Source organism: Zalophus californianus, chromosome 13 (assembly GCF_009762305.2).
Source record: "Zalophus californianus isolate mZalCal1 chromosome 13, mZalCal1.pri.v2, whole genome shotgun sequence".
Classification (NCBI taxonomy): Eukaryota; Metazoa; Chordata; class Mammalia; order Carnivora; family Otariidae; genus Zalophus; species Zalophus californianus.
Window position 1 is genome coordinate 7,865,125 of NC_045607.1, and position 16,549 is coordinate 7,881,673.

The following is a 16,549-nucleotide window of genomic DNA, read 5'->3' on the forward strand; positions in this document are numbered from 1 at the left end:
TTTGCATCATAGTGCCCGCTCTTTGGCAGAGCAGGACAAGTGTTCTGGAAGGTACTCAAAAGAAGAAGAAGAAAAAAAAAGACAAAAGTCCTCTGCAATTATGTCCGGGGACGTGAACGGGGATGAAGAAAAGAATCAAGACTTGACAAATCAAATCCCAATCGTTAGGCCCAATGTGCTGGCCACAGGGTGAAGAGCTGGGGTCTGAACACGGAACACAGCACGCAGCCACTTACTGAAAAAAAAGTCAACTTTAATTATAACTGACCAAATGGTGTCCAGGAATGTCTCAAAACTGAACAAAAGAAACACGATTAAAATTCTCTATTGAAGAAACCAAGTTTTTGCCAGCCCCGGGGCTTCTGAGGGTTGGGCCAAGAGTAGCCCACTCCTGGGGCCAGTTCTGTCCCCCGCACGTTTCTCATCCTGAGAGGAGGGCTGGCAATAGGCGAGGGACCTGTCCCTTCCTATCATGCTGGAAACTCTTAGAAAGTCACTGCTGGGATGTGCCTCTCCTCCCACCCCATTCCTGTCTGAAGGTAAATGGAAAGCCAGGAAACAAGGCGAGGCACCCCAGTGCCCTCCCGGCCTTTCAGCCAAAGCCTTCCTCCAGTCCGCTCAGCTGGTGTTCCCAGTGCCCAGGGTGGGGATGAAATGAAATAAGCACTAGAGAAAACTCAAATGCCCCATCATCTCCACAGTCCAAGTCACAAAGCAGAGTAAAACTGCCCTAACGAAAAGCACGGGCAGCTGGCCCTCAGAAGACACGCTCGAACTCCGTCTGATTGGTGGTGGCGGGATTGCGGCTCTGATTGGTGGACTGCTGCGTGATCTGGCTGCCCTTCCGGCGCGGTGGCGCCAGATACTCGAACATGGACGTCAGGTGGGTGGACAGCATGCCCTTGAGATCCGAGGGCATCGGGTCTGACCAGAAGAAATCGTGGTTGAGGGCGTCATCACTGTCGATGCGCTGTGCGGGATCCAGCACCAGCAACTTATCGATGAGATCCAGCGCGTAGGGGTCTCGCACATAGGCCTTCAGCCTGTCCTTCACCTTCCGTTTCTGGCCCTTGACCAGGTCCAGCTTCTCAAATAGCTCGTACTTGTCCACATTGGGCCATACCTGCACAGGAGGCGTGGAGAGAAGACGGGTGTTAATTCAGGGGGTGCGTGGCTTGTTCCCTGGCTAGGCACCCGAAGGGACTAAAACTCTTCCATTCAGATGCTCCCAGACCACCCTGGGAGGACGAACTTGACCTCTCCAAGGTAAAAGCAGCAGTGACCATGTATCTGGCACACACCAAGGGCCAGGCCCTTTTATACAGTCACCTGGAATACATCCACCAAGCCTGATACAGGCATAGTTGTTTCATAGAAGAGAAACTCCGCTCCGAGGTGAGGGATTCAAATGCCCTCCCCAAGGCCACGAACTGTGATGGGGGCGAGACTCACACATAGCCCGTGTGGCTCTAAAGAGCAGGCCCCATCTGTCCACCAGCCACCTCTCCAGAGCTTTCCTTCTACTCCACTCCCCGCTCCTCCCTTGCCAGGAGGACTTCTGGATCTCTGCATCCTGTGGGGACCAGGGGCCCAGGCGGCCTGGCCACGCACCTCAGGGGTGATGGAGCCACAGAGCTGGCTGATGAGGGCAAGCTGGTGCTGCTCGGTGTTGCCCTGCATGATAGGGCTGCGGGTCCACATCTCCGCCATGATGCACCCAGCACCCCACAGGTCAATGGGGGGGCCGTAGTCCCGCTCCCCTGGGAAGAAGAGTGCACCAGGAGGGCCCCTTGAGCCCGAGAGCCTCCTGAGACGCAATGCCCCAGGGCCGGCGGCTCAAGAAGCCCTGGCAGTGGGGGACTGAGGCCAGGTAAGTGCCCAGCGCCTGCCCCCCTCCGCCCGCTCGGGAGTCCTCACCGAGCAACAGCTCCGGGGGCCGGTACCAGAGTGTCACCACACGGTTGGTATAGCGGTTGGGCTGGCTGTTCTTGGCCAGGCTGAAGGCCCGGGCCAGCCCAAAGTCTGCCAGCTTCAGAACCCCATCGCGAGTGATGAGCACATTAGCTGCCTTCATGTCCCTGTGCAAGATCTGCAGGAAGTGGGAGAAGGCTCAATCAGGTTTCCGGGGACCCTTCAGTCACACCCACCCAGCAGTGGGAGCCAAGGCCAACCCAAGCCTCAGTCCCTTTCCCCACTCTGACCCCTACCTTATTTCTGTGGATGTAGTAGAGGCCGTTGAGCAACATCTGCATGACCTTCTTGATCTCAGACAGTGTGAACTTGACTAAGACATTGCTCAGCAGCCCAGCAAGGTCATGCTCGCAGAAGTCAAACACTAGGTATATACTGCCTTTGCAGCGGTTATAGGGGGAAGCTGAGATGGGAAGAATGGGGGGAGGGGGGAGAAAAAGAAAGTAAAAAACCCCACGTGCAACTCATTTTCCCACAACCAGCTTCTACCCCTCCAACCCGTGGACACTCGGATATCCGGCTGTGCATTCCTTCACTGGCAAACTATTTCCCGAGTGCCTCCTGTGGGCGGGGTGCTGTGGCAGGCCCTGGGGCAGCAACAGCCACGACGAAGAGACCCCAGACAGCGGTCACGGTCGGTGTGTCTGGGTTAAGAAGAGGTAATTTAGGTGTGTCCACTTCCAACTTCGCAAACAAAGCCTTAGGCTGTAAGTCTCATTTTCCCCATCTGAAAATGGGGGCAAGATCCAGACAATGTACCTTTGGTTCGACAGATCTCAATCAAGTTGACCACATTCTCATGTTTTAGAAGTTGGAGAATCTTGATTTCCCGCAAGGCTGTAATGGGGAACTGGTTAGGAGAAAGACAAGAGAGGATCAGAGGTGAGTGACTACAGACCAATGAACAGCCATGGGGTCCATATTAAGGGACACAGGTAGGAAAAAAAGAGTAAGGTAATGGGCTCTGAAATCAGCTGCCTCAGACGTTTTATCTGTAAAACGGGCGTACCAGTAGTATGTGCCCCTCAAGCAGCTGGTGTGAGACAATAAACCAGAACAGTGGGAGTTGACACACACGCTTCACTACTAGTCACTAAATGCTCCACAGTTTCTTCAACCTTTAGATTTTAGCTCTGTGTCTGTATTATACTAGGTGGTAACAAAAACGTTTATTTAAAGAAATGTCCTTGCTAAACAGCAGGTCTCTGGGAAGCTGGACTGGCCTAAGACGAGGTACGGAAGGGGACTGCTCCTTTTCAACTGAGCTCCAGCCACCCTCCCAAAGGCATCGCGTGCAATTTCTTTGTACTTTACACAAAACAAATGCTAAGGAAACAGTGTTTAAGCACTGTTTAAAGGCTTCCTAACTTCAAGAACCGAGGTGCACTCTGCAAGCATGAGCTCCCCCTCCTGGCCCCAACTATATTCACCTAAGAATGAAATAACAAATGCTCTAAAACATTTGAATAAAAAAATTCAAGTCAAGTTCTCTGGAATACAGAAATGCCCAAACTAATACACACACTCTCATTCTCATTCATTCATTCTCTCTCTCTCTCTCTCTCTCTCTCTCTGTCTCTCTCGGCGAGAGCCCTAGCACAAGCAGGGTGGAAACCCAACCCCGTGCCCAGGGGAGATGGCAGGCCCGCCCACCCGGCCCATACTCACCCCCTCCTTCTCGTTCTCCATCAGCACTTTCTTCAGAGCCACCTTTTTGCCGGTCTTACGGTGCTTTGCCTTAAACACCTCCCTGCAGGCCGAGAGGGAGACCCAAGAGGTTTCATCAGGCCGTTTCGGCAGGGCCCGCCCCTCCCCCACCAGAGGAGGAGGGCAGGAAAAAGGGATTCCCCGGGCGGGGCTGGGCCGGGTACCCGGGGCACTCCCCTACCCTGCCACCCACTATCTGCGGTCCTTCTCCGAGGCTCTACTTCCTCCCTTCAGTCTCCTCACCCAGGCGTCTCTCGGAGAGCCCGCTCCCCTCACAGGCTCCTCTCTGCAACCCCTCCCCGCCCCCCATCACTGGCCTCAGGCTCCTCCCCGCCAGCCGGCTCCGTCAGGCCCTGGCGGGCTGCGGTGCGGCCTAGCGAGACCAGGAGACACGTCTGGTACTCCCGGGCTTCCCGACCACCTTGGGCTCGGCCCTGGGCGTTCCGACGTCGGCCCTGAGGGGTGCAGGCCCAGGGTTCCCGGTCCCCCGGGGGGCGCAGCCTTACCCGAAGGTGCCTTGGCCGATCTTAGCGAGCTTCTCATATTTGGACACCTCATCACAAAACGGGCACTCCACCGAGTCGTACTGCTTTGCCATGGCCGCCTCCAGCGCGCCGCTGCCGCCGCCCCCAGCCGCCGCCGCTGCTCCCGCTCCGGGTCCCGCCGCCGTGCTCCAGGCCCCTCCGCGGCCGCGCCACTTCCGCCTCCACGGCCACTTCCGGCCCCGCGGCGCCGACCCCGCCTCTTCCGCCCGCCGCCCGCCGCCAGGCCCCCTGGGACTTGTAGTTCCCGGGAGGCCAGGAGGAGCCGGAGCTGCAGAGGCGCCTCCGCCGCCGCCGCTGCCCCCGCCTCCGCCGCCGCCACTGTTGGCGGCGGCTCCGATCGGGGGCGCGGGGAGCCGGGGCGCCGGGGCTGGGGCTCGGGGCGGTGCGTCCCGCTGCATCGGCCCGGGCCGCCGCTGCTGCCGAAGCCGCTGCCGCTCTGGCTCCCGATCCGGGGCCAGCCGCAGTGCCCTGCTCCTCCTCCTCCGACGGCGCCGCCTCCGCCAGGCTGCGCGGGGCGGCGGGCGGGGGGGGTTGGCCCCCGAGCCGCGGCCTGGGGGCTCCCTAGCCGGGCCCGGGCCCGGGGCGGCCGGGCGAGGGGGCGAGACGGGAAGAGCCGACGAGGAGGCGGCCCGAGAGCCCGGGAGGGGGCGCGTTATAAAGGGGGAGGTGCCCCAGCCTCGCCCTCCCCTCCCCCTCCGCCCGCCCCCTCCCTCCTCCCTCCCACCCTCCGCGGCCGCACCTGCCGCCGCCGCCGCCGCCGCCGCCGCCGCCGCCGCCGCCGCCGCCGCCGCCGCCGCCGCCGCCGCCCGCCCGCTGTCCGCCGGCCGCCCTCGGCGCGTCACCGCCCGCGGCCCCTCCTCCGCCTTCGGAGGTGGGGCCCCGCGCTCAACACCTGGCTGCGGGGCGCCTTGCCGCGTGCCTCAGTTTACCCCCCCAGGTCAGCTGCCGCAGAGAGCCCTCTCCTCCCCGGCTCGGAGTGCCCCTCCACAGGCGAAGGCGGGAGGCGCCGAGGGAGCGGCCTCCGGTCCTGGGAGGAGAGAACGGCCCCCGCCGCCGCCTCCCCGGGCCCCAGCCACCCGCCGTTGACATGGCAACCGACGGCCGCTAGGGGGCGCGGCGACACTGGAGGCTGTGAGCGAGCAACGCCCGGGCCTTCCAGCTCGACCCCCTGTTTTCTGGAAGGCAGGGATGAAACCCACAGGAGCCCCATCCCCGCCGAGCTGCGCCTGGGCTGGTCAACCTGGGTCAGTAATCACAAAAATAGCATTTACCCAGAACCCCTGTGTGCTCAGGAATTGCTGGGCGTTCCTGCTGAACCCTGCTGAATCCTGAATCAACCACCCCATTGGCAGGTTGACTAGCCCATTTTACAGAAGAGGGCACTGAGGTTCAGGGAGGTAAGGTCATTTGCCCAAGGTCACAGAGTGACAGCTCTGGGACTGGAACCTGGTCTGTCAGATTCTGAAGAGGATTCTCCTGAGTCAGACTATTTACAGTCTGGCCAGGGGTATAGCAATGGTGCTGTTTGAGGCCTGCTGTCCGTATGCCAGGCACCAAGCCCACCACCCATCTCCTTCTCTGACCCTATGCCCCCTTCCCCTACTCCAACCCTTCCCCAGCATTTCCTGATAGCTCCGTGGCTCTAGGAGCCTCTAGATTCTTCCTCCAGCTCTACTCAACAATCAACCCACAGCAAAGCAGTCCTTTCTACCACCTCTGCACCCCTTCAGTCTGCCCCTCCTCTCCAGTCCTCTGCTGATAGGTCCTGAGTCCTGGTCTTCCCAGTCTGGCTTCTCCATCTGTCCCCCTCACAGCACCTTCCAGGTCCTTCTAAAATGTGCTCTGCCTGTATTTCCCTCCCCCCCTGTCTTTCAGGGAAACACGAACTGTGACAATTGAGGCTCTTTCCAGCTGTCTCCCAGGCCGTGGTGGCAGGAATCTCCCTCCTGTGCTTTGCTAACTCCTTGGACCTTCCTGCCTTCGGGGCTGTGCTCCTCATTGCACCCTGTTATCTGTCTCCCTGCAGGAAGCCCTCAGGGTGTCCCGGCAGCCCTTACCCCTCATGGCTGGGCCTTGCAGCCTCCTTGGAGGAGGAAGCGGGTCTGATTATCCTGGCGTCCCAAGAGACCCTGTTCTGGGGGAGGGCCCTGCCACGGAGGGCCTCGGGGGCCAGGTGAGCACCAGGGAGCCCCCTCCTGAGGGCAGTGGGAGGCCACCGAGGGTTTTAGGCAGCCATGAGACATGTCAGGGAGTGATCTGGGGTCAGCTTCATGGGTACACTGTAGAAGCAGGGAGGCCATTGGCTAAATTAGGGGTGGGGAGGGCAAGGAGGGAAACTGTAGTAATTACAATTTGTGGAGGGAAAATAAATGGTTCAAGCCGTACATGCAGCACTTTCTGAGAATTATCTCAATTCTCACTGAGCCATAGGAGGTGGGTACTATGATCATCTCTGTTGTACACACAGGGACACTGGAACGCAGAGGTCACATCACCTGGTCAGGGTCAAAGAGCTGGCCAGCAGCCACATTGGTATTTGAACCAGGTTAATCTGGCACAAAGCCCAAGCACTTAGGCATGTCAGAGGTAGAGCTAGGGCACAGCCAGGGCCCAACACCGCTGGCCTAGGTATCCTGGATGCCCATGGGAGGCGTGGGGGGGAATGGTAGTGTTGGGGGTGTACCGTGTCTGGGGTGGCCTCCACCGTCAGACTCTCAGGCTGGGCCCCCTGCCTGTTTCCCACGAGCTCTCCCTAAGTCACATCCTGTGGGCAGAGGCCTCAGAAGATGTTCCGGTGATGTTGTCACCTCCACCCGACCATCCCTGGCCTGAACCCCAACATCCGCCAGTCACTTCCCCTCAGAGCTTTGGGCCCTTGGCCCTCCCTGGCAGAAGCAGTCAGGAGCCCTTCAGAAGGCGGCCCCCACTGCCCTGCCATGGGGTCCTGGATCATCCAGGTGGAAGTGTGAAGAAATTAGGTCCTAGCTGGAAATGATTTCTCACGGACTCTGATGACTTCTGATTTGCTGGTTTGAGGAAAATGTTTCCTGCTTCCGTGATCACCTAAGCTGGCCAAGCCAGGCATGTGGCCAGGACTCAGTAAATGCTTGCTGACTGACTGACCATACTGTGAGAGCCTCTGGTCCTGCTGCCATTTAACAGGGAAACTGAGGCACTGAGTAGAAGAGGGAGTTACTGGCCAGCTGTTTGACTCTGGCCCAGACCTTCTATTTTCCTCTCCTGAGCAGGGACAGGTGGGGGGGGGGGGGCGGGATACGGAGGGAAGCAGAAGACAGGCTCATGGGTGGGCTGCTCCTGGCTGCTGGGATGTCCCAGGACACAAAGGGGCACTGGATACAGAGAGACCAGACAGAGGATGGCGGGGTGATGCTTGCAGCCTTGTACACCATGGACATTCTGCCCACGCCAGCTGGGTACTGACTCTGGGCTCAGCCCTGTGTTGCTATGTGTCATTTCCCCGGAGCTTTACAGTGTCCCTTTTAGGAGGTTGCTCATACTGGGCCCAAGTTACAGAAGAGGAAACTGAGGCTCAGAGTAATGATGTGGCCTGCTCGAGGCCACACAGCCAGGAAGCTATGGAGCTGGGATTCAAAGCCAGGTCTCTGCTTTCAAAGCCCGGGGTCGGGGTGCCTGGCTGGCTCAGTGGGTGGAGCATGCTACTCGATCTCGGGGCATAGAGCCTATTTAAAATTTAAAAAACCGAAAACAACAACAACAACAACAAACAAAGCCCAGGCTCATTTACACATCAGCCTACACAACCCCAATACCAGACAACTGGGTCAAGCCAGGGAAAGACTGAGACCTACACTATAGCAGGCATGGGGCCAATATGGATATGGAAGGCCAATTCCTCTCTCATGGAACAGGAGGTCCGTCTGGAACATGCAGATGAAGAACGCAAGTGAATGTAATATGGATAATACTCGCAGTATAAATGTGTGTTGTGTTTGTCCCATTTCACTGATGGGAAAAACAAGGCTCAGCAAGGTGACATGTCTTGCCCGGGGTCCTGCACATAGGATCTAAACTCAGGTTTGCCAGGGTCTAGTGCCTTTGACTATGAAGTTGAAGGATTCCAATCCCTAATAGTACCTGGCCAAACTGCAGGCCACTGAGTCACAAACTGGGGAAAGGGGCAGGAGGGAGGGGACAGAAACCAAAGCAGGGTTCCCTAGGGCAGTATGGCTCAATCGAGGCTCAATCTAGAGCTGGGGTCACTCAATGGAGGCAAAACTTGCAGCTAGTTGGTGGGGGGGGGAGCAGTGTTGCGGGTGTGGGTCCCACTGAAGCAGAGGCCCAAAGGCAGGAAAGCACTTGTATGTTCGGGGCTAGAAGCACACGGGCTGCTCTGGGCTGGCCTCCAACACAGGCTGAGGAGGGCCTGCGGGACAGCCACCCGCCAGCAGGTCCCCAGCCGCACTCCCAACGGCCACTCAAGGCAGCACAAAGGGGGCTCTGAGCTCAGCGGAGCTGCCACACTGAGCCCCATTCATTCTCCCAGGGATGCAGCCACTGCCCTGGCGCCCAGGCCAACGGCAGGACTGGCCTAAAGCTCACAAGCCACCGCAACACAGCCTCAGCACAGCCCGGGACTCCCGGCTCTCTCGGACCATGGGCTCTCCCCTGGGGTCTTCTGGGCCTGTGCCAATCTGCCCCCCGCCTGAACCACCCCCACCTCTCAGCAACAACCACCAGGCGCTGCCAAGGCCACAGCGGATTAGCCTGGGCAACATTTGCTCCTTTCATCCTCCCAACAACCTCTGGAAATGGGAGCTCCTGTGACCTTATTTCATGGATAGAAACTGAGTCCCAAAGAGGTTAAGTGTCTCATGAAGGGTCACACAGTAAGTCGGGAGTGCCAGAAACCCAGCACTTAGCCCAAGTCACTGGGACTGCCTCCCGGGAGAGAAGCCAGGGGAACCACCCTCTGCTTCCGTGAGGAAGACCCCTAGCTACCACCAGGCCGCAGGCCCTTCTCTCTCTTCTGACAACTGGAGGTGGGAGGGAGCACCAGGCTGGAAGCTAGGACACCTGGGTGTCTGTCTGTCTAGTCTCTGCTCCTCTTCAGCCTCAGTTTGCTCATCTGTAAAATGGGACAGTACCAACACTCGCCTCACAGGTCTATTGTAGGGACTCAGTGGACGATCTGTGGAGGCTCACAGCTCTATGCCTGGCTCATGGTCAGGACTCAGTAGAAGGACCTTTTCTTCCCAGGTCCATGACCCAGAAACCCCATCCTTTCATCTGAACTTTGCACACGGGTCCCATCTAGGTCTGTCTATGAGCAGGACTCTGCTGTCTTGGTCTCATAGGGTGTGTCCCTTTTCCCCTCAGGGCCTCAGGTTCCCCCTCATCACATTAAGAAGGTTTAGTCAGATGCTTCCTCAACCAGGGCCCATCAACCAGCTGCTGGGGTTGGGGGGGCTGCGGTTTAGGAGCTGTGGGACTGGAAGTCAGTACCTCAGGCTCCATAGCTGGACAAGCAGGTCCTAATTCCAGGTCAGTTGACTTTGGCGGCAGGGGGGGTGGGGTGTGGTGGCTCAGTTTCCCCATCTGTAAAATGGGGACAAGAGAAACAACATTTACCCCCTAGGGCAGGAGGACTGAGCTCTCTGGCTGGAATGCACTAAGAGATCAGAAGACGTTAGTCATTATTTTTACAGAGGATGCAGGAAGGGCCCCATCTGACCTTGGACTCCCTCTCTCATAGGCCCGGTTGCCAGCCTGGGGGGCCAGGATAATCATGTCCAATCATGCTGGAGCCTCTGTGACTTAACTGCGTCCCTTGCATTTGTGCTCATTCTAGAGATCAGGTGACTGGGGCTTCAGAGGCAGCAGTAACTTGCTTGCAGTACACAGAGCTGGGATTTGAAAACCCTGGTCTTGTAGCCACCTCAACACCAACAGCTGCTGACAGCCTCCACAGGTGTCTGGGACAACCTTTGTGGGTAGTTTCATTTCCTCATCTCTTTCCTGCCCACATGAGCAAGACACACACACACACACACACACACACACACACACACACACACACACACACACACGTACACACACGTTGTACAGTGGAAAAGCACCAGGCTGTGGGCTAAGGAACCTAAGAGGGGAGAGATGTAAACCAGTCTGTGCCATCAACCTGCCATATGACCTGGGACAATCCCTCTGCCTGCGCTTTGGTCTCCCCATGTGTGTACAATGGGCGTGGTGGACCGAATTATCACCGTGTCGCCGCTGGCTTAAGAAGGAATGATCATGCCCTGGTGGGCCCCCACTCTGTGCCAGGCTTTGCACCAAGCACTAGACCCTGTGAGGTAGGTGTGGCCAATGTCCCCTGCTCACAGTGAGGAAGCTGAGGCTCAGGGAGGTCGGTGGCCTGGCCAGGATCACACGGTGACAAAGTAGCCAGCCAAGGCTGGAATTTGGGTTTGGGTGGTCCCAGGGCCCCAGGCCTAACCACAGAACTCTTCTTCGCTGCCGCCAGTCCTTCCCTCAGACACTGAGGCTTAGAACAAACTGCCCTGTGGGCCGGCCTGACTTTGGCCAGACCCCTGACAGCCCCCCGCCCAGGGGGCTCCATTCCTGGAGCCTGTGGTTTGTCTCCCGGGCCCTCCAGGTCCCATGGGCTTGTGGTCTGCTCCCTGCCCCCCTACACCCCACCCCCAGCCAAGGCCAAGGAGGCAGCCCCAGGGGCCCAGAATGGGGGAGGCCCTGGCCACCGCCCCCTGTGGAGAGGATGGGGAGGGTGGAGCTGTGGGAGTTTCACTGGTTTAAAAATACACAGAGGAAGCGAGTGAGAGGGTGTGAGAAAGGGGAAGGGGAGGTGAGGGAGGAACCTCAACGTTGATGTCCTGAGCTGTGAGTGGCCACTTGCCCACCATCCAGGGGCTTTGCACGACTTGCCAAGATGACGGAGGGGCCCAAGAAAGCCAGCAGAAAGTTCAGTGAGTGCGGGGTGCCCTTTGCACTGCCCTTCATCCCTCTGTCTGTCCGTCCAGCTCAGCCTCTCTCTGCCCGTCCAGCTCAGCCTCTCTCTGCACTGCTTCTTTATCACGGTCTCATTTCCTTTTCTCTTTCTGTCCATCTCCGCCCCTCTCCGGAGCTCCCGGCTTCTGGGTTCCTTGTCATCATCCCTCCAGCACTCTGGCCCGGTAGCTCTCTCTGTCTCCAGCTGGTTTGGCTCTCCATCTGTTTCTTTCTTTTCCTTTTTTTTTTTTTTTAAGATTTTATTTATTTATTTGAGAGAGAGAATGAGAAAGAGAGAAAGCACATGAGGGGGGGGGAAGGGTCAGAGGGAGAAGCAGACTCCCTCCCGAGCAGGGAGCCCGATGCGGGACTCAGTCCCGGGACTCCAGGATCATGACCTGAGCCAAAGGCAGTCGCTTAACCAACTGAGCCACCCAGGTGCCCTCTCCATCTGTTTCTTGTCTCTGACTCTCCCCATTTCTGTTTCTCTGTCCCTGCATTCATCTGTGTGTCCATCTCTGGTTTTCTTGGACCCCATGGCCGGGCAACTGGAGACCTCCACACACTCCACACCCTGCCTCTGGGACTGGTTCACACGGGGGAGGGGGGCAGGGGGTGCTGGGTTGGAAGTTACTGGGGCTGGAGTGTGTGTGTGCGTGCGCCATGGGATGCTGTCCCACGTCCCCAGCATCAGTGATGCTGGGACTTGGTGCAACTTGATGAGGGGTCACACCCACCAAGGCTTTATTTCCCCAGGGCAGTCCCCTTAGGGTCTCAGCAAACTTCTGCTTCCCCTGAGTCCTTCGGTCTGCCGGCATGGGGGTGGGAGGGGGCTGGTGTACAGGGCCAGGATTATGACTGCATTCCACCGATGAAAATACTGGGGCCCAGAGACTTGCCTGAGATTATATAGGGCTTCAGAGCAGGGCTCAATCCCATGTCCCCTGAATTCAGGCCTACTGTCCCACTACTGTTTCCTCCAGACCCCCCGGTGCCCAGGAAACCACAGTTCTTGGTCCCCCTCCTGGCATTGGCACATTTCTGGCCCATGGCATTAGCTTTCTAAGAGCAGAACATCAGAATCAGTGTTTGTCAGAAGGCAGAGGCTAAGACCAAGTAGGGAGTGGGCAGGGCTGGGAGGAAAGCTCCAGAACACTGACACACACACTGTCCCCGCCGCCCCCCCCACCGAGTCCAGAGCCCTGAGCCCTCAATCAGGCTCAGCCCTGCTGTGTGACCCTGGGCAAGTCCCTCCACTCTCTGGGCCTCAGTTTCCTCTCTCATCAATGGGGGCATCCTACCTATATATTCCAACATAGTGGTGAGGCCCTGAGGAGGCAGAGCGTGCCCAGGAAGTGAAAATACCAGGGTTTTACCTTTTCCCTCATCTGGAGGCCATAGGGCTGTCAGAGGGTGGTGGCTTCGAGGAGGGGCAGTCCCACAGCCGGGGGCGGGGCGGAGGGAGCGCACACGCACCCCTGCGGAAATGAGTAGATGGTATCACCCGAGCCCTGCCGCCTGAGTCAGGACCGTGCGCTCAGCTGACAGGAAGGACAGAACCTCAGAGAGTGGGCTCCCCAGGCTCCCAGCAACCCCCTTCTCATTTCATCCCCCGCCCCAGGTGCTCAAACACACCCCCCTCCCTGCCACTCCTTCCCCACGCACACAGACGCTTCACCTGCGGGGTAAGCCACCTCGGGCCACTCCTTCCACAGCTCTAACCGCACTTGGTCATCTGCAAAAAGGGAAATTAAACTTGTGCCATTGAACTGTGCTGGGAATTCAGTGAGGTGACGCTTGAAGCATATTTGACCAACCAGAGGCATTTACTGTGATCACCATCATTATCTTCATTACTTGTGGAGGCTTTTATGTTATTTACATGCTTTCCTTCAGTCCTCCTGCTGCCCACAGGAGGTGGGTACTAAGGTCTCTCTTTTGCTGATGTGGAGAATGGGTCTCAGAAAGGTCAAGCGACTTGCCTAAGGTCACACAGTTAAGATGTACAACAGAAGAGACTGAAGCCCAGGGCTCCGTGATTCTAGAGCTGCCGGGTTATACCATAACAGAGGGAATGTCTGTGAAGCCCTGACCCTCCCTGAACCCTCAATAAGAGGAGGGACATGTATTTTTTATTGTTATTATTATTGCTGCTGACATTAACTCCTTTCCCTCCCCTTCTCCCCCTCAACCCCCAACCAGAGTTCTTCAAGTTCAAGGGCCTCGGGAGTCTCTCCAACCTCCCTCGGTCCTTCACTCTGAAACGGTCCTCAACCACCATCAGTCTCGGGTCCCATCTGGAGCCTGACCCCTTTGAGGCTACACAGGATGACATGGTGACTGTCCCCAGAAGCCCCCCAGCCTACGCCCGCTCCAGTGACATGTACAGCCACATGGGCACCATGCCTCGTCTCAGCACCAAGAAGGCTCGGGACCAACAGGCTACCCAGGAGACCAAGGAGGTGGGCCCAGAACCCCACTTGGTGCCCCAAGGTCTGCCCAACCCTCCAGGCGTGGAGGCAGCCAAGGAGGTGGTGGTGGGGACCAACGTCCCCCTGGAGGACATGCCAGCAGTGGGACCCAACCCTTCTGCAATGGGCCCCATGGAAAAGCCTGAGGATCCCAGGGCAGACAGAAAAGAAGAAAGAGCCCCCAGGAATGTGCCTCCAGAAAGGTAGGTGCCCACCAGAGGAGGGGGAGGATGGGACCTGCAGGAATGGTGTCTCCAAGCCTCCTGCCAATAGAGCCTGGAGAGGACCCCCCAACACACACAGCGATGGGGGGCGGGGAATAAAAACCCTACGCATTAATCAAGTGCTTACTACAGACCAGGCACTGTGCTTCGGTCCTTCACTTGCAATTAATTCTCAAAAAACAAAACAAGGGACACCTGGGTGGCTCAGTCGGCTAAGTGTCTGCCTTCGGCTCAGGTCATGATCCCAGGATCCTGGGATGGAGTCCGGTATCAGGCTCCTTGCTCAGCGGGGAGCCTACTCCTCCCTCCGCCTACCTCTCTCACTCTCTCATTCTTTCTGACAAATAAATAAATAAAATATGTAAAACAAAACAAAACAAAAACAACTGGGGAGGAGATTCTGTTATTTCCATATGACAGACGAGGAAGTTGAGATTCAGAGAGGGAAAGTCATCTGCTCCAGTCAGGTTGCACATCTGGCAAATGACAAAGTGGGATTTGAACTAAGACCCACCTGACTTGCCCTAAGCAGCCTCCAGCAGGGGCGTTCTGCGGCTGGTTGGGTCCCAAACCCAATCACTGGATCCCTGCCCAGGGCCCCCACACCCAAATCACCACCTTTAGTTCCGCTGGACAACACTGCTCCCCCTGGTTGCCACTTAACTTGGTTATAGGGTAAGTTGAGTTCATGAAAAATACAAATAGTGATGATATGACCCTAGCTCCCATTTAGGAAGCACCCATTCTACTGGGTGTCAAAAACAATGTTACTCACAGACAACTCTGTAAAAGCATCTGTCATTAGCCCCATCTTACAGATGGGGAAACTGAGACTCAGCCAAGGTGGCAGAGCTAAATTTGAGCAGAAAACTGCCTGCCTCTTGTGGCTGCACACTCACCTCTCACATTGTACCCACCACCTTTGAAACCCTACAGCCGTGTGCTTCATGCCCTTGGGAGACTCCTCAATCCCATCCATAGCAGTCTCCAGCTTTTCAACTCTCACAGCCTGTGTCTAAACCTCACGAGTCAGATGTGATTCTTGAAATAAAGAAGAAAAAACCCCCAGCTGAGCAAAAATAAACCTCTCTTCAATGGCTTTTCCCTGATACACCAAACACAGCTTCTGTGCACTGGGGTAATTTGAGTCTAGACCTCTGTTCAATGGGGAGCAAGACTTTGTAAAGCTGCAGGATGAATCCAGCCCAGACTCTGCCTCTTACTGACTGCATGACCTTGGGTAAGTCTGTTCCCTTCTCTGAGCCTCAGTTTCCTCGTCGGATAGAAGGGTATAATGAGAGTACCTACCTTGTAGGGCAGTGATGAGAATTCAAGAATAACATACAGGACTTGTAAAATCTTAGCACAGTGCTTGGCACACCACAAAGAGTAAGTGCCTTTCCTTCGTCTCTGATGGCTCCAGGCTGCCGTCTTCTGCCATCCCCCTCCTTAGTTCAGCCTTACTTGGGCGTGGAGGAGCAAGGATTGTATGTGAGGGAGAGGGCCTGACAGGTTCTGGGCTCTTCTGAGGCATCCTAAGGTCTGAGATGTGCATTGGGAGTTTGCAGGAGCGGGGCGCGTGGAGGGGCGTGTCTAGGGGGCGTGGCCTTTTCAGGCTGCACGGGGAACTGTCGGGGGAAGCTGGCGTTGGAACCGGGCTGGCCGAGGAGGAAGGGTGTGCTCGGGGGGGTGTGGCCTTCCCAGCCCCGGCCACGGACAGACGGGGAGAGGGCGGAGCGAGACGGGAGGCGGAGGGGCGTGCTGGAGGCGGGGCGTGTCCTTCCCGGCGGGAGGTGTAAGCTGTGGAGCGGCCCCCGGCCGAGGGCGAGGGGCGTGTCAGGGGCGTGGTCTACAGGTCAGGCTCCGCCCCCGGAGTACTGCGCTGAGCTCCACAGCTCCGTGGCCTGAGAAAGGCGGGAGCCGTCGGGCTGAGGAGGTGTCCAGGCTGCAGGCGGTGACCGCGGGGAACCATGACTGCAGTGGGACGAAGATGCCCCGCACTGGGACCCAGAGGGTGAGTGACCGAGCTGGGCCTGAGGAGGGCCTGCGGGGTTGGGAATGGTTTGAGGGGAAATCAGTGCCCTTGGGGTAACCAACAAAGCAGGATACCCTGTTAGCATCAGGGACTTTTAAGTTTCCTTTTGGTGTAATTCTGTCCCTGCCTTGTCCTTGCACAGGTTGGGCATTTACTCCGCACAACAGTCCCAGAATAGGGGCACTATTATGATCCCCATTTTACTGATGAGGAAAGGGAGATTTACTTGCTGGTCCACAACAGTATCGAAGGTTAGAAGTCCACCTTCCTGGCTCGTGCCCTTAAAGGCTGGGCAGCCCGTTCCCCTCCAATAGGGCCAGGATCTCTGGGAAGGATGGTCCTGAGAAACCTTGAGGATGCCAAGTCTAGGACCCAGGCTTCCACCCTGTGGGCAGGGGCCCTGGTGGTCCTGGAAGTGCCTCTGGCATCAGGCCTGGCCCATAGCTGGCAGAGGAAACAGACTGCCCTCCATCCCCCAATCATCCAGAGTGTCCAGTGATCCTGAGGGGGGTGGGGTCAGCAGATCCGACTGAGGCCCCTCCTGGTGTCCTGAGACCCAGTGTCCCACTTGCCCTCCAGACCAAGCAGGAGGCCAGGAATTAAACGTTTCTT

General features: G+C 57.5%; 2 protein-coding genes across 4 annotated transcripts in view; one reads left to right on the top strand and one right to left on the bottom strand.

The window, feature by feature from the left end:
• Positions 1–233: 233 nt before the first annotated feature.
• On the bottom strand, positions 234–4,750 carry CDK9 (cyclin dependent kinase 9). Of its 2 annotated transcripts, XR_003523865.2 has the most exons (8): positions 4,185–4,750; positions 3,640–3,721; positions 2,731–2,821; positions 2,208–2,374; positions 1,918–2,089; positions 1,612–1,760; positions 458–1,123; positions 234–403 (listed from the first exon to the last, which is right to left on the bottom strand). XR_003523865.2 is itself a non-coding variant. In XM_027616755.2 (7 exons), the coding sequence occupies exons 1-7, from the start codon at positions 4,619–4,621 to the stop codon at positions 758–760; spliced, it is 1,464 nt and encodes a 487-aa protein (XP_027472556.1). In that variant the 5' UTR covers positions 4,622–4,750; the 3' UTR covers positions 234–757. The 2 variants fall into 2 exon arrangements, 1 of the variants encoding a protein (XP_027472556.1); XM_027616755.2 differs by having other exon boundaries at positions 234–1,123.
• Positions 4,751–10,882: 6,132 nt separating this feature from the next.
• Positions 10,883–16,549, top strand: part of SH2D3C (SH2 domain containing 3C) — a 29,366-nt gene continuing 23,699 nt past the window's right edge. The window contains exons 1-2 of one of the 2 annotated variants that reach the window (XM_027614773.2): positions 10,883–11,185; positions 13,410–13,881. In XM_027614773.2, the coding sequence (XP_027470574.1) occupies positions 11,149–11,185; positions 13,410–13,881 (509 nt within the window). In that variant the 5' untranslated portion in view covers positions 10,883–11,148. Of the gene's footprint in view, positions 11,186–13,409; positions 13,882–15,226; positions 15,917–16,549 lie in introns of those variants that run through there. The other variant, XM_027614774.2, reaches the window with a different exon arrangement.